The following is a 24,632-nucleotide window of genomic DNA, read 5'->3' as shown; positions in this document are numbered from 1 at the left end:
GAACTGCAACCAAATTCGGTACAATGGGGCTGAATAGGGAGTGGAACGGCTTTCCGTAGACGGGCTTTGCTTTTACTCATGACATGTTAACCGGCAACATAGGATTCCATTCACTACGCTAAGCTAAGCTAGCGGCGGCGCTGTTGGACTAAGACAAAAATGCGTTTGTCCACCTATATAAATATAGAGGAGACTGTGAACAAACCTATTTCAACAAACGGTGGCGTATTCCTTTAAGTATGCTAAATGTTCGAGGTACTTGTACTTTACTTGAGTATTTCCATTTAACACAACTTTATTCTTCTACTGCTAGGCCTACATATCAGAGACAAATATTGTTCTTCTTAGTCCACAACATTCAGGGGCGTAGCACAAAAATTCTGGGCCCTGTAGAAAGGCATTTTCTATGGGTCCCTCCCCGCATCCACAGCTATTCAGTCTGGCATCTTTTCACGTGAGAGCCCTTGTTACTCAGTCCCCTTTTTCCCCCCCCAGTCCGACGCCCCTGACTACATTTGTCTGACAGCTTTAGCAGTTTATTTTCAGATTACAATTTTTCATATCCTTCCCATCCAGTGAAAACTATGTATCTCTAAAATTGATGACTTTGAATTTTTTTCGGAAAAACTGAAGGATGAAGTGTTCCTTTATGGGTTAAGAAAACTCTCCCACTTTTTAAGCAAAATAAACTGTTTTAAAACCCTCTTGGATCAGCTGGGAACTTTTTCGTCACAAAGCTGAACAGGGCTGATCCTGTCTGATTTATATTATCCATATTCTGAATACTTTTTCCATCACTAACTTTAATGAAGCTCCAGTGCAAATAGAGCACTGGGCAAGGGTTAAATCTCTTTTGTTACCATGGAGATTAAGACAGCGGTCGCCACTTGACAGGCGCATGGAACAAGAGACAAGAGAGGGGCGGAGTAGGAGGGGCTGTTGATTGATAGCAGAAGAGGCGGGGTTAACTATCACACTCTGTGTTCATTGGACAGATTTGCGTCACGTTGCCAGTTTGGAATGCAAATGAAAATGGTCCACCCCTTCTCTGCTCTCTTGCTGCCGCTGGTCTGCTCTGCGCTGAGCCACCATCCAGAAATGGTGTAGAATAACAGGAAAAACAGCCAGGGAGAACGGCCAGAAAGAGGACCGAGGCTACAAGACTTACAATAACAGTAAGTGCGACGCCTAGCTTGCTTCTTAGCACAAGGTGTCACGGTTGGCACGGGGCGTGGGGGTCAGTCACCGTGTGTGTTTGTGTGTGTGTGTCGGAACGCGTGAGGTTAATCGGTCGCACTAGCTAACGTCTTCTCGGGGCCCCAAAACAGCAGCAGGCAGCGGTGTTTGTTTCTAGCTTGCTTGCTAACGTTGTTTAACGGCTAACCTAAGTCTGCAAACCCTCCAAAGAGTGTACAAAAACAGCAGTATGGTGACGAATACCAACCCAAGTAGCGCTAATGATAGCTAATGTAAATTTACAAAATCTATGAATGAAAATCAGTGCGCAAAACGTGTAAATGTAATGTTTTGGCCAGCAATAGCGTCTCTTCTAAGACTTCTAGTTTTTGCTTTACTTCATCATTACGTTAAAAGTGTTGGCTAAAGTTAGCCAGATGCTTTCTGGAGAAACTTTGGTCCCATTGGCACAGAGGAGTTATTTTGACACTGTATAGGTCATCAGGTTAGCCCCAATGGTCCACTAGTGCTGGAGTAGTGGCCATGCCCTTACAGTGACCTGAATGTGGTCAAAATAACATTACAGCTATAGCTTACCTCCCCTTTTAGCGTACGTGTTTAGAGTCTAAACACAGACACTAAAAGGAGCTGCAATTAACAAGAGTTTCCATTATGGATTAATCTGTCACATGTTCTCTTGTTCTAATCGCTTTGTCTAAAATAATATATCATTCCCCAGAACCCAAGACAACATCTTAAAATGCCAAGTTTTGTCCAACCAATAGTCTGAAACCCAAAGATATTCAGTTTACAACGTATAGAAAAGACTACATATTTGCTTGAAAAATGCAATCGATGATTAAAATAGTGATTTGATTCTCTGTTGATTGACGAATCAATTTATTGACTAATCGTTTCAGCTCTCGTACAAATCATGTGTGTCGAATTAGTTTTTTCTTAGGGGATGTCCAAAACAAATATATTTAGAAAGCCTAACTTGTGAAAAGGCCACCACATTACTGTAATAGGTTAATCAGTAAAAACTATCGCTTAAGCACCAAATGGATACTCAAACTACCACAAACCAACCAAACAGTCAGTGCAACACATCAAGACTGATTTAGGTTTCTCCAAAAATATGTACAGTCAGGCTGCTGATACTGAGAGAAAAAAACGCATTCAGTGGCCCACCCTGACATGCCTACCTCATACACACATTTTTGAATGCTGGATGGGTTAAAGGCCATTTAAACAAGTGGCTAAAGTAATATGGAGCCATAATGCACATTTAATCCAGACAAAGTTATACAGCTAAGAGCACACTCAGCAGGGTTGTGGATTGCCTGGCATTGTTGGTGTCACTTGACTGGTCAGTGCAAGTTGCCACAGCTTCCACCTGTGCCCTTTTTCTGTAATGATTTATTAAAAGGTTATATATTTTTCAAAAGGTCAGGTTTCTAATGTTGTTTTGAATGTGCATTTCCGAGGTCAGACAGCCACTTCACAGGGTGATGCCTAATGACATGCTTTGCATATCTTTATGGAGCCACTGAGTGGTCAAAACATATAGGGGACAACACCAAGAACATTACATATAGGAGTGAATACAGGTTTAGTTTGGAGGCCATGGGGTGCCCCAGCTTCAGAGCACTAACAATTGTTGCCTATTGTACACGCTACCTCCTCATAGTATCTCCACTCTCAAGAGGGTCAGATCATTCATGCCCAGTAATTTGCTTATTTCAAGAATATAAAGCAGCATAAGAAGAAGCTCATAGGTTTTCCTCATGGCTACTGGGGGTTAAGTGCAGGGGGATGCTTGCTTTATCCACTTAAAAGCATGGCAAGCTGTTATTATAAAATAGAGGGAGTCCTTTTTAAACCTGAGATTACACAGCCTGGGAAAATTACCCAGACACTTACTTTGCACATCCATTCTTATAGCTGACACCTGGTCTAATGCAGTAAGCTGTTTTTCAAATGAATTGTTCTGTGGTATTTATCCGAGTGTTATGAAAAGGCTGATTTGCTTATTTCACAAGAGAGTGAGAGCCACACCTCTTTCTCATGTTTTGTTTAGACATATTTGCATGTGAGAGGTGATGCTCCCTCATCTGTACCCACTTTACTTTATCTTGCACTATATCTTCTAGAGATAAGCATGATCAGCATCGAAGAGACTTGATGTGTTCACCCGGTAGAAATAGTTGGACTGATCTTATTCTTGTGCAAAAGCAGCACACCTGGGCCTGCTTTTGTTGGCGAGATACTCGCCAGATGTGCTCCCGTATGTGCATGGTGCCAGTTTCCATATCTAAGATGATATCTTGTCCCATATCACAATATCAATATAACAGTGATATATCGCCCAGCCCTAAATTCAAGTAATCTGTGCTCATCTCATCAAGGGACTGCAGGCACTGAAACTGTAGTGTTTATATTCAATACAGGTACAAATAAAGCAGTGATTTTTAGTCATCTGCACATGCCCCTAGCAGCACAGTTACAATGGTAAGACAAGTCCATTGGTGGAAACTATAGCCATAGCGGTATAACATTAAAATAGAAAATATCAGGATCAGCCAAAAAGACCATCCACCTTTCCTTATCAGTGTCAGTCCAATTAAATGTTTCATTATTTCAAACACAACAACACATCTTAATGTCCAGACACACCAAACCAACAATAAAGAACTAGCGGCGACGAAGGCCTGCGTCTACCAACGTCGCCTGTGTCTTGGCCAAAAAGTTGCACCTGAGCACACTGCAAAGACTACAGCCTAACAGTACTAAGCTGTTGGCTTGTACCGGTGTTGATGTTCTGTGCATTGTCGGACACATGCAGCCACTTTCCTGAAACCGCTTGCGGGACTGACACAAGTCCACAGCGGTCCGCGGTGTGTATGTCCGAGCCTGCCTCCAGCGCTTCCACCTGCAGGTTGTCATCTGTGTGTCTGCCTGGTGTACTCTCGGACGGCCGATTTAAATCGCCGGTCCTCATCAATATAGTTCCATGTGTCACGTAGCTCTCCACAAGCAGAAAAAAAGAGGAGCTTAAAATGCAACTTGCTGGTTCAATGTTAGGACTAACAAGTTAATTAGCAGTTAAGAAATAGATTGTATAGCCTATTTACGTTTTTATCATGCAAAAAACGTCTTTTAAAACTTTATACAAAAAAATTTAAAAAAACACAGTGTCCGTCGTCGAATCACAAAAAAATTTAATTATTGTTCATTTATCGTTATCGAGGTAAAATGTGCAATTAATCGTGATTTTGATTTTAGGTCATATCGTGCAGCCCTACTGCACCCGTAAGAGGAAATAACTGGCGGTAGTCTGTATTCGTCCTCTGTAACCAGCTATCTAGCAGGCGGCTGGAACATTAGGTTGTTTAATTTTACTCATGTAGCGGTTGCCTGGCTAGTTAGCTAGCTTGCTATGGGGCTCACCTCACTCTGCAGAGAGAGAGAGGGGGAGAGAGCGTCTACGGTCTTTACATTAAGTTTTACAGTATAGGACATTATTTTATTTATTTTGTAATGTGTAGGTATCTAGATCTTTTAAAAGACATTTTATGTTGAAATAAATACACCTATACGAGTAGTTATGTCTCTCGTTGTATTGGTTTGCCCCATTTTAAGAACATAATGCGCAAAAATAGATAATGAATAGTTCTAATGTGCTTTTAATTGTTGGTCAGTTTTGACAGCCCTATCGTGTATTGGATTGATTAGGTGTGTGTCCGTCCGTCCGTCCGTCCATCTGTCCTTGTGACTTTAGTCGCTTACTTGCTTTCCTCACTTCAGTTCCTCTCTTCGTGTGCACAGATTCTTGCATGTGATTTCTCCGCCGACGATGGCCAATGTGTGGGACACACCACAAAAACTAGGCCGACAGACGCTCACCGACGGCCCGGCATTGGCCGATGGTGTCTCAGGGCCTTGTCAGATTAGGTCAAACACCACTCTGACCCAGTGTCAGTGATGTCCTCTTTTATGCATCTCAGAAAACAGGGTTATGGATTATTAGGTTGACTTTTCTATCTGCCTTAATGTGTTGTCACAGTCGGTTAGTTTGCAGCAGGATACCACTGTGGTATATTCGTTATAAGAATGATGTTTTTGCAAATCAAAAGTAAGCTTTTAATCAGGGGATTTTAATCAAAGGAATTGAATGCTTTAATTTCTAACCTCATTAAATAACAAGACTGTCATTTTGGGCACCATCACCTAGTAAATAGTAGGGCTGTCAAACTATTCATTTTTTTTAATCGCGATTAATCACTGAATTTCTATAGTTAATCGCATGTTTTATCACATGATTAAAATTCTATTATTTTGCATTTCAGAACAGTTTTTAAGTACATATTAACAATGGAAAGCAATTCTTACCAGTGTATCTTGATTGGGAATCAAATGAATGCAAAGAAAGTGACTTTATGAATTGATTTTAAGATTTGTATTTGTTTATTATTTATTTATTTACTGTAAACAAAAGAAAAATGTGTGAATCTAGTCACACATTTGAATCTAGAGTCAATATAGTGTGCAGTAACAAAATTTTGATTACTCACTGACGTCCGGTGATCACCTTGCATCACTTTGCAGCAGTTCCAGTTAGGCTGCTTTCTCTGTGTGGTACAAGCTGTGTATGGTGAAACTACTGTCCCCCTCGACGGCAATGTATAAGACGGGTCAGAACACGCCAACCGTAGTCTTTAAGACCCGAGACTTCAACGATGCTGACAGGTCTGCAGTTAGTTGCCACCCATTTTGCAAGAGCTGTAGTCATTTTTTGGGATTTGGTTTCATCCACAGTAAGGCTGAGCAATTTTATCGATCCTGCGATATAAATCGATATTTTTTTTCCCCAAGAAAGTATTGGTTTTTAAGCCGCGAGTATCGATACATAAGTCCCATTCAAATCCCCACATGTTTACCCCCGTTCGCGTTGCAGGGCAGTCGGGACTCGCCCGGAAATGGCGAGCGGATGAGCCGGATGAGATCGTATTCTGAACAAGCCGCCATGACAGTCTGGCTGTGAATTTCCGGAGAAAAAAGAACCACGTGACGCGTTTGTCCAACCAGCTGCCGGTTTTCATTTTCTGGGAAACCATCAGACTGTTAATGGAAACAATACAGAGCAGCGCCGCCTGCTGCTATGGATACGTATTATGTTTCGCACACGCGCAGAGCGTACGCTCAAGTCAGCGTTTCTTCGGCGTGTTCTGAGGAGAAGCCATGGTACTATGTTTACTTACCTGGTGGCTAGACTGGCTACCTCATATGTTCAGTGTCAAGCTAAAAAAGCTGTCAAAGAAACTGTTCAGAACAGGCCACTTGCTGCACTTTTTAATTCTCCATTGTTAATTGCAATACTGCACTTTATTTACTTTTCAAAGGCTTGTAAGCTTTCAATAAATGGAACTAATTTTCTCAACACATCTTTGATTCATTTTGTCCAGCATTTGCAAGCTGTAGACTCTGTCCAGTCAGAGACATATATTGTGTAATTGATGTTTTTAGTTTTCAGTTCAGTTAATTAAATCCAAGTAAATGGAACACTCACAAGATGTCACCAAAATCACTGTCCCCTTTAAATCTTTCAGAAAATAATGTAAGTGTATCGAAATTATATCGAATCGTATCGTTGGCTAAATATCGTGATATATATATATATATATATATATATAATCGTATCGTGAGATTAGTGTATCACTACAGCCCTAATCCACAGGCCGGCAAGTAGCACTCTCCAAAATAGTGCTTTGCCTGAGCCCGCTAGCATCAACCTGAGTCACGTTAACTGTACTACTATGCTTAGCTCGTCGGTGGTAGCTCAAGCTTGACATGCTTCGGTGATATTTTAATTCGGCTTTACACAACGTGCATATGGCTTTCGACCCGTCCGGGAGTTTTGGAAAATAAAAAGCGCCGTTCAGAGTTGTGTTGCTGCTGTCTTTCTCCATCATGCCTGCAGCCTGCAGCAGCAGGATGTTAAGAGGAAGTATGGCAAAGGGTCAAAATAGTAGCCTGTTAGGCACGACGCCAAGCCGAGTGAAGTGTAAAATAAATTAATAAATGGCGGCATGCGATTAATGTGATTTTTCTTTTTTTTTTTTTTAAAAAAGAAAGAAAATTATGCTCAGCCCTTAATCCACTGCTAGCGTTGGTAGAAATTGAAAGTGTTTGTTTCTGATGTAGGCAGTGAAGCACTACATTTTTCTGTACTGCTGCTCATCATTGCTCATACCCGACCTATTTCTTTTCCTCCATGGTGGGATCGACGCCTGAGAGTGATGCCTCAGAGACTGCTCTGATAGAACAGTCTGGATTGAAATGTGTTGCTAATTTGCAAAGCTTTGCCAGAACTATTTAACTGTGGTATTTATAGATCAGAGTGAGAATCTTTTGTTTCATTTTCTGCCCCGTCCTGTCTCTGTGCTTTTCTGTCTGCTTCTCCTGTGTTTATTTTGAGAGTTGTTAACTGTCCGAGCAATTTGCAGCATCTCATGGAGCAATCTGCACTTCACAGGCTGGGGCCTTACTAAATGGAGCTGAACATGAAAAGACCACAGTCCACTGGGTAGAGTCAAGTGAAAGTGTTTTTTTTTTTTTTTTTTGTATATTCACAGCATGAGTCTTATGTGTGCTGGAATGGCACCCACACACACATACACACACACACACACACACACACACACACACACGCTTGGCACACTTAACCTGGAAAGCAGCCAGCATCTCTTTGTGCTGGTCTACTCAGCTGTGGAAGGCAAGGTCCATCTGAGTCAGATGGCTCAATTACGGCTACCTGACCAATCTTGCCTCGGGATCAGAGGGTATCTCTGTCTTACACACTCTAACAAAGGCAGTGCACCGCATGCTGTGTTTGGACAAGACCCATCGACCATCATCAGCCTCTGGGGATGACCTCAGTATCGCCAAGGAAATGCTGTTTTGTAGAGCACAGGATGTGGAAGCTGACTGTTACTGTTATGATTCCTAGGGCAGTCCCTCTCATTCATTAGAAATCAAGCACAATGTAGGCGACATGATGACCTCACTGAATTCATGCTCAGTGACTCGCTGAGGGCTGCAGCTAACGATTATTTTCATAGATTAATCTAGTGATAATATAATAATTATTAATAATAATTTTTATTTGGAAAAAAAAAAATCTGTTTTTAAATGTCAGAAAAAATGCCCTGAAGAGTAACAGTCTCCCAAGTTGCTTGTTTTGCCCAATTGACTAATTGTCATGCAAACACTGGGCATGGTTGGTTTCTTTTTTGTTGTTGTATACGTATAAATTGTTGTGCTTCAAAGTGAGTGCATACATTTCAGTAATAACAGTCTCCCTCAGGGACTAGTCTGACAGTTTATGCATTTTCTGAAGAAATTTCAACCAGCTTGAACACTTTTTCTATAAAAAAAATTCTAAGTCTGCAAGGAGATCTCATCTGTGTGATTTATAAATAGGCACTCCTCACCAAAAAATAATTGAAGACAGACAAATGCATCCAATGAATACAGTATATTCAGCCCCTTAAAGGAAGAAATGACTTGCTCTGATGCTTAATTAATTGGCTAGTAGTATTATTTCTGTAAAATGTTGTTCTCGGGTAGCTCACATGCCACCGTCACTTGACATGGTTTGGTTGTGTTTTCAAACTTTTCTGATACATTTTAATGAGTATGGAAGTTGGTATACTTTCAAGCAAACATTTTTAGTACATTGGTTGGCAGTGTCTTTGATGTAGGAATCCAAAAGCAAGGCTCGTATGGTGCCTAGATCATTTATTTTCATACCGCTTCCCAGAAGAGCTTGTTAGGTGTCAGCGTTCTTGAAATTGGTAATGAGCTTACATGCTCTTTGAACAAAAGGCGGGGTTTATTTGTCTTAAAGCCCCTTGCCGGACCCCCCACCCCTTATGCCTCACTTCACTGTGGCTGCTCTCTGTGTGTTCTAGTATCTCATACTGTAGGTCCTGGGCTTTCAGATGTTGAGGTCCATCGTCAAGCAGCTCATATCAGTCTGAGCCACCCCATTTCTCTATTTTCTTTCCCTTTTTTTGTTTGGACCCCTCTCCCAAGGCCAAGCCAAGTGTGAGACTCGAGGCTTGTGTTTCTGGCTTCACTGCCAGCTAATCTATATGCTAATGAGTTGATAATAATCAGTGGGGTTCATGCATGGTTGGCCCCAATCAATAGCACATTGCACCAGAAAACGATTCAAATGGCTACATTTCATACAGCTAGACAGTTGGGTGGCGTGTTAATGTGGTGGGGCAGAGCATAAGTATGCCATTATCCTCTGGTTTTATCTACCCTATTTCACATAAATGAATTCTGTTGTCATTGAAGAGAGGTTTGAATTCAGCTGCAAGCTATCCCATTAATTTTTTGGAAGGGAACGGAATTTTCTACTCATTGTTTTGCATTTCATTTCAAATTTTCATATTCATGATAAATGAAAATATATATATATATATATATATGTGTGTGTGTGTGTATATATATATATATATATGTGTGTATATATGTGTATATATATATATATATGTGTGTGTGTGTATATATATATATATATGTGTGTATATATGTGTGTGTGTGTGTATGTATATATATATGTGTATGTATGTATATATATATATATATATGTGTGTGTGTGTGTATATATATATATATATATGTGTGTATATATATATATATATATATATATATATTTTAATAGGTGGTTTGACTCTTTCCTGCTGTGACTTGGCTAGCCCCTTGTTGATTCTGATGTATATCATTAATTGAGTTTGGGCATTAATTGGTCTGTTTCAGCAGGATTAGGGTACATTTGGTTAAAGATTTAGGTCCTTTTGTGGAAATGGTTTTCAACCTATCCTGTAGACTTTCACATTTGAGGAACTAAAAATGGAAATGGCGCCTTCAGTTTTCAGCTGTCCAGACGTAGACTAAACAAAGTAAAGAGTGTGAGATTTCTGAGCTTTTTGAGATTTTAATGAAATACCTCCATTACCTTGAATTTTTTTATTTTTTTAATAGTTAATGCAGTCTACCTCATGTTGGAGGGTGCGTACATCCTCCAACATCCATCGTTATAAAACAAAATTCAGTATTCAGGCTGAGGGGGAGGGGAAAGGCTAGAGTAAAATCATTACCATCATCTTCATTAGAGAGGATCCTGCTGTCCAATCAGCGTGCTGCTCTGCACGGGGATTCCATAGGCACCCCGTTGGCTGTCGCTAGGATACCACATAATCAGGAGGCAGGCTGCGGCCTGGTTGGTGGAGTGGGGTGTTGATGCTGGGGCGACGAGCTCGCTGTGTGTTGGGGGTTGACAAGAGGTGCTGGGGTTTGGATACAGCACAGAAACGCGCTCGCACGCGCTCATTCATTCACTCAGTCAGCAAACCAGCCAAACACTCAGTTAGCCAGACAAAGAGGAGCAGCATCCTGCAGGAAGACAGCAGGCTCCCGGGGGATGGGGCATCATACCCCTGCATCGCGTTGGGGGGGGCGGAGGAGGTAGGAGCACCAGGGTTAGGGGGCTTTGTCTTAGCAGCAGAGATCCCCTCCGCACACACGCATACACGCATATAATTCTCTGTGGATCACCTGGCTATTAAAGCCTAGCATTATCACACATCAATCGATTTGTGCAGCGTTCTAGTGATGTTTTTTTTTTTTTTTTTTAAATGTGGGTCATCAGAGTTTCCCTATATGCGGGCTGAAGGATGGACACTGATGGAAGCTCCTGCACTTCCTTACTGTGATCTAAGCTCTGTAGAGACAGCCAGTCTGTCTGACATTCTCTTAACAGCTCTCATCTTCCTGCAGGCTATGCAAATCCTCTAGACACAGAACTGACAGTCGGTTCTTGCAGTCTTGTAATGCCAGCATGAGTAGATCAATATGTTCTCTTGTGAGGAGCGCAAGGAGCTGAAATTGTGTTGTTATGGTGTCGACCGGCTGCTTGTAATGCATTACAGGCTGCTGGCACTGCTTTGATGTGCACACATTGATGTGCTCACATTGGCTTTACCACTCTTCATGTGTACCAGGGTTTTTCCCAAAACCAAACCAGCTCAAAGCCTGATTCTAGTTGTAGATGTCGAATTGGGGTTAAGGACTGGAGTGGAGGGGGTGTTCTCCATTGCACCCCTTTCACTGATGGCTGAGTGACTCCTCTCAGAAAGACAGAGAATGAAGGCATCATTACCAGAGGGGATTCCCTCCCCTCTCCACACACATGGAGGCAATGGGAAACAGACTGTAGGATGTAGGCAGGCAGGCAGGCAGGCAGGCAGGCTTTTCCGCTTTTGGGGCTTTGTTTACAACCAGAGAGCCGGACTAAATTTCAGCTTTTATGTGGACACGACATTTTAAATCTACGAGAGACACTGCCGAATGCAAACTCATGGCTCCTTTTGTTTTGGGGAATTTACAGTTGACTGCAGCTTTTATATTTTTACTAAATTAAATTCTGTCAGTTGCGTCTCCATTCTGGCGTGTTTTGGCGGTTATTCGTGTTTTATTTATATCATTCTCATTTCATGCAATGAGTCCAGACATTCTTGCTTGAAGAATAGTGTTGACAAGCTCTCTTTTTGTTTTGCATGTCAAAGCATTTTTAATTGAAACCTGTAGGATCCATTATTGGCATACTAATTGCCTAATTTGTTGAGCATTTCATTTAAAGCACATACAACTCTGCAAACAAAGGCCAAACTCAAACTCCAGTCTTTTTCTCATTCAGTGACTGATTTGTTTACTTGTTTAAATATTTAGGTCTATTCTGCTTTTGCCATTTCAAGGAATAGCATATGTTTTTGTAAGATTGCAGTCTTTTTCCCAGTCTGCTTTGTAGCATAAGTGGGCTCTAGAGCTGTGCTTTGGCCCATAATCCGTTCAAAAGAAAATTGAGGAGTAAATAGCCTAAGAAATGCAGCATGGCTGCTGCGTTGCTCCTTATTCAATTAGGCCCCTTTTTTTTAACTTAACTAATCACACCTCTAACCTCAAGGCTAGAAATTCCATCCTCCCTGTTTTGGCCTCATTTTTTAGCTATGTTACATCAGCTGTCATGCTGTTTGAATCCCCCACCACAAATGCACTCCCAGCACGTCCTCGTGTTATTTTTTAGCTTGACTTCATCAAAGCCTTCTGATCTTTCTTCATATTCTGTTCATACTGACGCAGGCGCACAGGCACGGCCTTTCCAACACATTCTTTTAACAAAACCTCATCTTTGCCTCCACCAAGGAAGGATGCTTTCTCTCCTTCCATCCTTCCATCTTATCACCTGTCATGCTGCAGCCCCCTCCATCTCATCTGTCTGAAGAGTTCTGAACCTTTTCCTCCTGTGCTAATGGTTAGCACAGCATCAGGGGACCAACCTTTTTAAAAGGCTTTTATAGAAGGGACCTAAACCATTCGTTCTCTTCTCCTCTATTCTCATGACTGTCAAGAAGATATGGAAGTCTGAGCTACTGTATGTCACATAACATGGTTTTGACACAGTACTTTTGTATTAGCAATTGTCTGAGCAATAATTAGGCCTATACTTTTATTAAACTCAATGACATGGTGCTTGTATCAGGGTTTGGCTCATTTTGATGGGAGTGTATGCGAGGGAGTTTTAGTCACAGTCATTAGAACAGCCTCTGCTGCCTTCCTAATTAACTTGCACCAAATATGTGTGTTCTTGTATATGTGAAACGCTCCACTGTTTAAGATGTAATTTAAGGAGACCACTAATGTTAGCCAGCCACTCTGCCTTTTATGCTTAATTCACTGGATTTCATTAGCTTCCCACATGTTTGTGTGCTCCTCTAACCAGCTTTGTTGTGCCATACTTCACTTTCCGTTTCTGGAGAATGGAGTCATACACTTTGTAGTTGTTTGAGAAACTGAGTTTCTAACTGTAATCTTAGGACAATGCAGGGGTTTGTTTGGTTTGTTTGAAAAGGCTCCTACATTTAGATTTAATATTGCTGTTGCGAATATGTGCATGAAAATAAACAGACTTCAAAAGAATCATTCATTTCCCAGCTGACGCTCGTCCTACTGCAGATTTGTGTAAACAAAACTTTGCTATAGTATTTACTACAGTGAGTCCATCAAAACATGCTCTTTTACCATAGCGATTGATCGATTAGTCAATCGACTGGCAACTTTATTGGTAATTATTTTGATAGTCAATAAAAAAAAATTCAGTTAATTTATAAGCACAAATGTCAAACCCTGTGATAGTGTAAAACAAAATAATAATGTGAAATTTAAACATTTTATTTTCTTGGGGGGGTGTGTGTGTATGTATGTATATGTATATGTATGTATATATATATGTGTATGTATATATATGTATGTATATGTGTATATATATGTGTATATATATGTATATATGTATATATATATAAAGTGAATAGTGTGGCATTTTTCTTTTCATGTGCTCTCCTTTTTCTCTCCTCAGGCATAGGAGAGCTATTCAGAAGAGCCGGGGGTCAAAGGTGAGAAGAGCAGAGGGCACCATGGAGAGTGAGCCGGGGGCCCCTGCCTCTACAGCAAACAGCACCGGGACCGCTGCCACCTCCTCCAGCACCACAGCTGCCAGCAGTAGTAGTACCTCTAACACTACTGCTACTACTTCTACGGCTTCCACGAGCAGTAGTAGTAGTAGTAGTAACATTAACAGTAGTGTCAGTAGTAGTACTACAGCAGCAGGAAGACAAACAGTGCCTCAGATATCTGTTTACAGCGGGATACCTGACCGACAAACAGTGCAGGCAAGTTTCGTGTGTGTGTGTGTGTGTGTGTGTGTGTGTGTGTGCGTGCGTGTGAGACATGTGCAGACACACTCGGACCACATGCACATACAAATGTTCACAAGTTATCATAATTTATAACTTTGCTCTACTGCCCTCTGTTGGTTTATATAACACCACATATAGGCCAATACATAATATATATAATTTTTTTTTTTTATAATTTTCTAATTGGAAGTAAATTAATGAAACGAGAGATATTTGTCATCCTGATCAATATACAGATGAAGGAAACTCAGATAAATGGTCATTCCCCAAGATTTGTCCCAAGCTGAAGGAAGGAATGCTTTGTGTGCTTGAGTGCTCTTGACTCTTTGACCCCCCGGGATAAGCCTCTACACAGGCTCACCCTCTCTCTGACAAAATGTCCACGCAACGTTTACTGCTGATGCTTTGTCACAGCAGTGTTTTTGTAATTCATCCCTTCTTTTCTTGTACTCCGCCTGCTGACAATTAGAAGGCAAACGCTGTTGTCACCAGGCAGCCCCCTGAGCATAAAGGACTACTGTTCACTTATGGTCAGTCAGAGTTGTGCTGCATCTCTGCTACCAATCTTTACCCTCATTTAAAATGGCGTGGGGTCCGGATGCTTCTGTGACACTATAGACCACAGGTCAACATCCTCTGGTTGCTTGGCAACTAGGAAGAGGGCACTTTCAGAGGTGAAGGGTGAGGAGAGTTATTTTATCAATAGTTTGGAGGTTTAGCGCTATAATTGGGTCAAGGAGTCTCTTGCAGACAGTGATTTAAAGGGCTGGGTTTATTTACGTCTCCGCCTGCAATGATCACACGTTTTAGACATTTTGAAACACTCTTTTAAGTAGAGGTATGTATCTCTCCCTCTCAATCGTATCTAGACACACAGTCTATGATCTAATACAAAAACAATACAGTCATTCAAAGCCCATTTCTTTTCAGCCATGAATTGGATTTCATATTTACTTTTTTTTTTATTTATTTTTTTTTATATATAATAAAATTGATGTGGACAGATTTAGAACAGATGTGTGGTTGTGTATTAATGTAGCAGGTTCTCTGACTCTTTGATGTTCTACTCTTCTAATTTTTACACCCTGACATAATTTAATATATGCACAGTCCCTTTTATTTTATTTTTTATGTTTTATTTTTTTTTTAGCACATTGCAATATTCAATTAGCTCTGCGTCTGTCTGTCTTTGTCTGCAGGTGTTCCAGCAGGCGTTACACAGACAGCCTAACACAGCAGCACAATACCTGCAGCAGATGTACGCTGCTCAGCAGCAGCATTTGATGTTGCAAACCGCAGCCCTCCAGCAGCAGCACAACCTTAGCACCGCTCAGCTCCAGAGCCTGGCTGCTGTACAGCAGGTCATCACATGAAAGAATCAATCTCACGGTGTAATGATGAGGCTGTTTATTGTTGACCCCCTCCAAGACTTGTTTCAGGAAATGTTAAATTTCTCTCTCTCTCTCTCTCTCTCTCTCTCTCTCTCTCTACCCCCCCCTCCCTCTCCCTCCCTGTCTCTCCTGTCATGGGATAGGCCAGTATCGCAGCTGGCCGGCAAAGCTCTTCACAGAACGGCACTTCATCCCAGCAAACGGGATCGACTCAGGCTACGGTAAGTGCTGGTATTAGTGTTGAGCCTGTCTCCTAAGGACCTCTTAAGGTTAACTTATTTGTCCATGAGATTATCATGGAACAAAGTTGATTTTAACACCACAATGCTTTGATGAAATTGGGCTGTGCTACTTTTGCCTTAAAAGAAAAAGTTGGTAACATTCGGAAGTAAAACATTCTGGATGTTGTATATTTGATGTGTTGTTTAAAGGTAATTGGAGTATTGATATAGATAGAGTAAAGGAAGTTTATAACCTAATTATCCGGTTCATCTTCTCACTGTAGATCAACCTGACCACCTCCCCAGCAGCAGCTCAGCTGATCAGCCGGGCCCAGAGCATTAGTTCCACGCCTACCAGTATTTCCCAGCAGGCTGTTCTGCTGGGCAGCCCATCTAGCACCACGCTCACGGCCAGCCAGGCACAGATGTACCTGCGCGCACAGATGGTGAGACTGCAGACACAAGGAGCATAGCCACTGGCACATTTATATGAGTGTGCATATATGCATAAACACAACCTCACACACATACTGCTTGAATAAATAAACACTATCTAGCTCATGATTTTTTTATTCTGTGTGTTTTGGGATTGGTGTACGTATGCTTACTCTGCCATAGTAAATGGTGTGCTTTATTCTCATTTTGCCTCCAGAGGAGGTGGTCCGAATAATCTGTCAGGCCCCAGAAGGCTCATTACAAACACAAAAGTTGTATTTCTGATTTAGTCTTCTGGTGTTTAATTACTGCATATGATTTTGTATTAAGCCCTACACATGTATTCATTTTCATTTACTTGCTTGTTTTTCCACACATACACCAATTAAAGCTTTAACGCAGTGTAACTATATAATATACCCAACTGTTGTATCAATATGTTTTGTTTTGAAGATAAAGATTACAAAGAGAAATGTCTGCCATTCTGTAGTTTTCATAGCAAGAATATCCTGTCCACAACACGTGAACAGGGTCCTTTGTTCTCATTACTTTGCTTCTTTATTGGAGATTAGAGAAGAATTCAGTGGCAAAAGTTGTTTCCTAAACCACCTGGGCACTGTAGTTTTTAGCACACACTACTCAAACAGGAGTAAATAATGCATTTGTTACCAGCCGGGACAGAGACACTGATTGTGTGTGCGTGTGTGTGTGTGTGTGTGTGTGTGTGTGTGTGTGTGTGTGTGTGTGTGTGTGTGTGTGTGTGTGTGTGTGTGTGTGTGTGTGTGTGTGTGTGTGTGTGTGTGTGTGTTGCTTTCAAGGCCCAGCAGAGTAACCTGGTGCAGGTGGCCAGGAGCCTGGGCCGGGCTGTTCCACTGTCCCCGCAGCTCATCTTTACTCCAACGGCCACAGTGACTGCTGTCCAGTCAGAGAGCTCCACGCAGGCCTCCTTACAGGTAGGTTCATCGGAAGATAGTTTCACTAAATGACAAATAAAATTACAAACTTTTATTAACGTTAACGTCCTCAACTTGATCTCTCTGTGTAACATTTGGGGTCTTTGAGAAAGTTGTCGAAGTGACTGGAAATCCAGCACTAGATGATGTGAAATGGCAATGAATATGCCTCCATTGGTTTGCAAAAAAAAAGTGATGTGCATTCATTTTGTAATAAACACAGTTCTGACAAACTAATAATCTCTGCTTCTAAAACCCACCTTGTGAATCTAAACAACCTCCCATCATTCGGTCTCTCTTAAGAATCAGGTCCAAAACCTTGCCATCCGTGGCCAGCAGGGGGCAGCCACATCCTCCTCTCAGACTCAGACCCTGCAGGCTCTTAGTCTGAAGCAGAGCCCTGTGCCCATCCAGCCCGCCTCGCTGATCAAGAATCCCAGCCAAGTAACGCAGGCCTCCACAGGGGGGAAGTCTGTCTCCTTCGACAGTTCATCTGAAGCAGGGAAGAAGGGGGAAAGTGCAGCAGTCACAGAAGTCCGAGCTATAAACATGAGCCGCAGTGTCACAGCTATCAGTGCTCAGCCCCTGATTGCTCCAGGTAAGTGGAGTCTGCAACCCCAAAGCCTGAAAATAATGTTAACGTCTGAATGTGTGCAGTTTATTTACCCATAAAAATGATCCTGGCAGTGGCCCAGACCCCAACAGAAATAAACTCTCTCACAAAGGCCTTTAGTCTTTTATAATAATGGAAATTAGCAATATGGGTATTAGAGTAGAATCAGTTGGTTGATTAATCAAGTAATAATTTTGATAATTGATACATCGTCTTTTTTAATGGACAAATATAAATATGCTAGCAGCATGAGGGATAATGGGCAGTCTACCACTGAAATATCTCAACAACTAACGGATGGATTGCCATGACATTTTGAACAGACATTAATGGCACCCAGACAATAAATTCTTATGACGTTGGTGATCCCCTGACTCTCCCTGTAGTGCCACCAGCATGTCAAAGTTATCACTTATCCTGTGAAATATCTCAACATCAAAAACTTTGGAACAGACAGTCAGTCCTAATGACTTTTGGTCATACCCTGACTTTTTCTATAGCACCATCATCAGGTCAAACCTTCGAGGAAAAAAAGAAAGAGAAAGTATGTCCAATACTCTGGTTTATGACCAAGTACCTGCTAAATTATTGACATACCCATCAGCCTTCAGCTGTATATTGTGTTTTGTGCTAATTAGAAAATATTAGCATAACATGCTAAACTAAGATGGTAATCCTTATACCTGCTAAACCTCAGCATGTTAGCATTGTCATTGTGAACATGATGCCATGCTGATGTAAGCCTAAGTTCAGCCTCACAGAGCTGCTAGCATGGCAGTAGACTCTTAGTCTTGTTTTCATCTGACAAAGCATCCACACTGGTTACAGAGGAAGTGGCATCTTTGTTAAATGTAAACGGTCTGCTTTATGTTATGTTATTTCTGTACTAGTCTAGCTCAACGGATGAACATTGCTGGGATGAAGGCTGACATTCTGTGCTTCTCTCACACGCCGGATGTCCCTCCCTTCTCGCTATCTCCGCTATTGGGGCTTAGTGCCGCCTAGGATGGTTGGAATTGGTTTAAAGAAATACAAACAAACCAGAGTGTTGTTCCCCTATCCCAGAATAGATAGGTGGTAGTAGCCAGACCATACTCCGTTGCTGACACAGAGCTGTGGACATAAGTCTGGCAATGCAAGACTATTTCTGTACAGACAGTGATCAATGTTCCTCTGGAAGTTTATATTTTTGTGGGCAGATAAATTAAACTGCCAAATTGCCTTCTAGCTGCATTGCGCTTCTTTTTTTGAAACAGTTGTCGATTTCAAATAGACTTGGGGCTCCAGGCAGCGGTCATATATACAGTAGAATGTGTTCATGTGTCTATAGTAAAATTAGATGAGAAAAAGGTTTTTATACTTTTACTTTTAATAGCTTTCTCTGGGCTGTGAGTGTGACATGTCAGGGCCTGCAACTCACTAAAGGGGTGAAACCAGCTGCAAGACCGTGTTGTGTTGGCCTTTGTCTGGAACAGTTGAGCTGCTTTGTGAATTAGAAGCTCTGACTGGCACACTGCCATGCAAGAGTCTTTCAAAACCAGACAGCGTTTTGGTGTTCTTTTTTTAGTGTCAGTGATTGTGAATGTGCCAGCAATACAAGCTGATTAAATCAAATTTAGCCCAGTTTGTTTGCAGGGTAAGACCCTTCAGATGCATTTTCCCATTTTCAAGAGGGTCCTGATAAGACATCACATTTCACAAAATAGTTGATTTGAACAAGATCCTAAAGATTTGCATGTACCATATGCGCGTGTATATGCTGGGAGTGGTAACTGTGTGTACATGACTGCGTTGTACACGACTGTAAACTGTTAACGCATGGTGTTGTTTTTATCAGCCTGTTCAGAGGGGGGGGAGGGGTGTGTGTGTGTGTGTGTGTGTGTCTGTGTCTTTAGTCGCTTACTTAGGGGGAGTTGGGATTATCTGAGCTTGTTGGTGCACAACTGTGTCTGCAGTAATGGATTCACATAAAATGAAAGGGAGGATGGAAGCTGAAAATCTGGCTGCATGCTGAAAAATTAACATGGGTTGCCATAGCAGCAGGCCATGAGGGACAGGTGTGCACATGAGATGCTGGGGAGTTAATTCACTGTGGATCAGGAGGAGGAGAGGCTGTATGGCTGGCTGATAGGATTCAGATTAGGATACAAGCTTGGATTCAACTTGGCTGTGACTGGGTCATTATGCACTTTTGATTTTCAACGTAAACTTTTTGTAGTGACATGCCACTGTCTCTTGTAAATCCAACATTTCACCAACTACTTTCATGATTGACGTTTGGTGTCTTGTTGTGGCTAATAGACCGGACAAACTTAAACAGAAATGTAGCTTTAGGAAACCAGAGATTTTGTTGGTGGTTGGTAAGTTCACATCCTGTCCATAATGCATAATAGCCTTGGCTTTAATGAGTAGATATAATTCGGCTTTGTGTCTAATTGGTGAGTATTTTTAAAGTTGTGTAAAATGTTGTTTTTATGCACTTTGTTTCGAATCAGATTTTTTTTTTTTACATAACTTGAAGGCAGGATACAACTTGGAAAATGAGTTTGACAGATAATGTGCCAATAAAGAGGCTCAAACATAAAAAAAAGTCAGTATCAGTAACCATAATGTTATTATTGAAATTGTATCGTAAATCAAACACATCTTTACTTTCATTAGTGTTGACTCCACAGAAATCAAGTCTGGCCTGATCTGAGAGAACAACAAAAATGGAAGAGGTGCGATTTAAATGTGTTTTGCTATTTTTGGTCATCAGTTTTCATCTCGCTTTCCACAAGATGGCAGATCATTTTAGAGCAATGTCTCTGTTACTGTGAACATCACAGACATTAAGAGTCAGTCCCTTGAACAGGAATTGGACTGGAAACAAATGTTGTGTCTGGCTTGTTGCAGTAAGTGTTTGTCATCGCCTCTTCTTGGCACTAAAGAGCCAGCACTTTACTATTAAAACCACAGCAGGGAACCCCCAAAAGCACCATGCAAGAGCAGATCTGAACATGAAAGTCTGTCTTGGCATATTCATCTCGCTGCTAGCAACGGTATCAGTTGCCAGTTTCACTTAATTATGATTACAAAAAATGAAAACCCACACTTCAACTTCATGCAAAACGTAATGACTACTAATAATTCACCTTCTTCTTGCCTATTAAAACTGACATTCAGTGTCTCCTTTTGTTGATCTGAAAATATAGCCTCACTTTAGAGTGTACAACTGCTAAAATACTGAGGTGTGTGATTTCATTTTCTTCCTGAGAGCCTGCCATTTCACTTGAGACAGGCCTTGTTTTTTGTCTGGAAAAGTGGGGTCTTTAAACCAAACAGGCGCTTGATTCATTTAGCTAGTGCTCCCTTAATGCCTACTTGATTGTAATTAAGTGAGGAAAGAGGGCGTAAGGCTTGCTGTTGCTCTTTTGTTTTAGGTCGGAATGTGTTTCATGAATGTAAGCCAAAGTGGCAGCCAGTGAGAAGAATGTGGAAACTCGGGGATTTTCCAGGGCTTGGTGCTGCAAACCCATCAGGAACGTATTCTGTCCTCAACCGTGGGACATTGTGCAACAACACGCAGATAGAGTAAAAGGTCCACACACATTCAGGCCATTGCCACATATTGCATGTTGTATGATTGCATGTGTATATATGTGTGGGTGTAGGGGGCGGTGGAGTCATTCCAGTCCTTAATGCCAAGACCTTGAGTGGGAATAGCATTTAAATGAATTCCCATGTCTTCCTCTTCTTCCAAGACATCTTTCTGTTCCTCATTAGGGGTTTGAGAAAGTTGTCAGGATTCACAGTCTGGTTGTATCTGGTGTGCACTGATTCAGAAATCCCCCTCCTTTGCTGACTGGGGCTGAGAAGCTCTTGCTACCTTATGATTCTGTGTGATCTTCTGTGAAAAGTGCTGCTACTATTAAATTAAAAAAACTGTTCTTGATGCATTTTGACTCATGTGGTTGGTTTTTATTACAGTTTATGTTATTTTATGACCACATTACAACAGAATAATCATTAATATCCAATCATGAAAAAGGTCCGGTGAATATTTTTATTGGGGTATGTTGTGTCTTAGTTTTAATGTTGAGTTACACTGAGCAAAAGCCGTCTTTTAATACAGTTGCCAATGTGTAAGAGGACGCTGGGCCCTGCTCCTAACACCCAAGTTTCACCAAGTGAAATGATGCTGCATGAGAAGAGTTGGTCTCACGGCGGTTCAGGTAGGCCCACACCCTGGGCAATCTACATCCGCTGATGAAGAAAAATGCTGATAAATGATTGGTTCTTCTAGGGCTCCGACTAACGATTGTTTTCATTAATGATTGACTTGCAGATTATTTTTGGAATGTCAAATAGCCTATTACAACTTCGACACAACCCAAAGTGACATCTTTAAATGATTGATTGTCCTTTTTTTTTTTTTTTTTCATGTCCAATGAAGTTATTATTGTTATGTTTTCGCTTCGGTTTATCCGTTTGTTAGTATGTTTGTCTGTCAGCAGGACTATGGAATAACTACTTGCCTGAGTTTCATGAAACTTGGTGGAATGGTGTAGCACATACCATTTTGGAGCGGATCAGAATCACCGGGCAGATGCACAAATTCTTTTTCACTTTCGTTAACATTGCGTTTGTGCTGCATTTATGTGGTGTCGGAATAATTGGAGGAATTAATTCCAGACTGGGAAAATTCCCACTGCAATGACATTGTGAGATAGGGAGGCAATCTTGATCTTTAACATTGTGGTTACATCCTTTTGAAAATCAGATTAAGGAGTTTTTCATGATTTCATGATGCATCATCTAATAATTCTTTTAGGCATAGCTGCTCAATTGATGGATGTTATTATCCCCTGAAGTGTCTGTTGAAAGTGCTTTTCAAGCCTGAACCATCTTAAAGGGTAACCTCTTTAATTACCATGCTGCTGGATTTATCCACCCATCACAGGCTCATATCCATCCTGCTCTGAACATTTGTTAATATTAAATAAGCGCCTTCCCTGTACGCCATAGCTAACCAATTTCCTGTTGTTGGGTTCCACAGAGTCCCACCAAGGAAAACACTTTTCAGCAGATCCTGTACCATTAAAGGAACTAATGACATGCAAACCCTGCTGGATACATACATACATACATACATACATACATACATATATTCATATTCCACAGCAGGGCACAGACTGCGGTTAGTGCCTCGCAGGGAAACTTTGAAACCAGATGGAGCCTATCACACACAAAACATGAAAAGAACAGGGGGAGGAGAAGGAGGGTGGGGACAAGGGGGATTTGAGACAAACACTGATGCACTTGGCAGTTTTCCATGCTTTGATTTATTAGGGGGTTTATTAACATCACCAAACGCCGCCATTTTCACACTGCTGCTCACACAGCAGAAGCTACTGTATAGTACTGTGGTGCAGGAGTCATTTCTTGTTTAGATTTCAATAATACCAAAGAGTCAGTCAGTTCTAATAATTTCCTGGTAGAGTTGTTAAAGATCAAGCAGGCAGCAGAAAGGCTTGGACCTGCTGACTCACCATTAACTCCATTAAAAAGTGTCACAGACAGTTGGTTCTACATGTTCGGCTCTGAGGCGTTTCTAATATTAGACTAGCCTCAGGCTACTTCCGTTGAACCATTCTCCCACTCCCGATGTGCTCCCACAATACAAGATTGATGTGCTGTGTCTTAAGCTTCGGGGCAGGTTATTAGCTCAGGATGTCTTTTTACCCACAACGGCACTAACAGGTGGTGACAGGCCATGTTGAAATGATTTGTGAGAAATGGTCAGACCAAAACTGCCATAGCGGGCTTCTCTGTGCACCTTTCAGCAAGCTCTTTAGATTACATCCTGTCAACAAGGGGCACACAGGTGAAGGCAAAGCTACAAAACAAGCTCTCGTGCTTTTCAGGGCTCCTACTCATACTCTGAACGTGGACAGTTGTGAGCACGCTTGAAATTAATATTCGGCTCATGGTTTGTAACACGTTTTAATTTCAATGACATTTCTGACTTACCTTTTTATAGAAGACGATAATGTTAGATTAGACTTTGGCTTGCAATGTGTATTATCTTTGAACACTGGGCCATCGTTAATCCAAAAAATATTTTTTCAATTAATTGTTCAGTCTGTAAAACAGAAAATACAGAGAACCAAAAGTGAAGTCTTTCAGCACTATTGATTATTAATTACAGATTATCACATGCCATATGTACTGTACATCAAAATCTGAATCCAAACATTAAAGTACCTAGTAAGTTGTTTTTGCTGGAATTAAAGATTTAAATGCTATCTATGTCAATCTTCTTACAAAGTACAAAAAAACAGATGGCCTTCTGCTTTGAGTGTTTTCACTGTCTGTGGCCATATTAACATACACTGAGATGAGCAAAGAAAATATATCCTGTAATCACCAATTTCCAAGGTGAATCTGCTGACATGCAGTCAGTGGCTACTGATTTGAACACAGCATTGAGCTAAATTTGTGAATATAAAAATGTTCTTGTTCCAGCATACACGCAAATTCAGCCCCACTCCCTGGTTCAGCAGCACAAGCAGCAGCAGCAGTTTGTGGTCCATCAGAGTCAAGGTTCCCAGAGGACCACGGGCCAGCTGCTGCAGACGGCCTCCATTCAGCCATCACAGCACCCTGTCCCTGTACTGCCCAAACCTGCTCCACACCAGCCCTCCATGCCCAGCCAGCAGGCCACCATCTTCCACTCCACCATCAGCCCCCACGCCCTCCACTCCTCCCTCAACCATGCCAAAGCTCAGCCCGTCCAGCTCACGGCCATCAACCTGCAAATACAGCCAACGGTGAGTACAGCTAATGCACGCCGCACTCTCCAAACTCAAAAGAGCATTTTAATTACTTAATAACACATACTGTTGCCAGCATCAATGACAAGGTTAAAGCCATAAATAGTTTTTCAAGTCGATGGCTGTGTTTAGATTTAGTTTAGACACACTTGCCCATGTTTGGAGAGGTACTGTTATTAACAGGGTCTCCCTAGAATCACT

At 41.5% G+C, this 24,632-nt stretch overlaps 1 protein-coding gene across 1 annotated transcript in view; it reads left to right on the top strand.

Annotated features, from left to right (window-relative positions):
* Positions 1 to 1,036: 1,036 nt before the first annotated feature.
* phc2b (polyhomeotic homolog 2b (Drosophila)) overlaps positions 1,037 to 24,632 on the top strand; it is a 40,967-nt gene continuing 17,371 nt past the window's right edge. The window contains exons 1-8 of the mRNA XM_078247312.1: positions 1,037 to 1,175; positions 13,664 to 13,976; positions 15,203 to 15,364; positions 15,538 to 15,615; positions 15,900 to 16,061; positions 16,878 to 17,003; positions 17,307 to 17,601; positions 24,124 to 24,428. Of these exons, the coding sequence (XP_078103438.1) occupies positions 13,722 to 13,976; positions 15,203 to 15,364; positions 15,538 to 15,615; positions 15,900 to 16,061; positions 16,878 to 17,003; positions 17,307 to 17,601; positions 24,124 to 24,428 (1,383 nt within the window). The 5' untranslated portion in view covers positions 1,037 to 1,175; positions 13,664 to 13,721. The remainder of the gene's footprint in view (positions 1,176 to 13,663; positions 13,977 to 15,202; positions 15,365 to 15,537; positions 15,616 to 15,899; positions 16,062 to 16,877; positions 17,004 to 17,306; positions 17,602 to 24,123; positions 24,429 to 24,632) is intronic.

The sequence above is a fragment of the Sander vitreus genome, chromosome 4, assembly GCF_031162955.1.
Source record: "Sander vitreus isolate 19-12246 chromosome 4, sanVit1, whole genome shotgun sequence".
NCBI classification, from domain to species: domain Eukaryota; kingdom Metazoa; phylum Chordata; class Actinopteri; order Perciformes; family Percidae; genus Sander; species Sander vitreus.
This window is presented reverse-complemented; position numbering and strand designations above follow the sequence as displayed.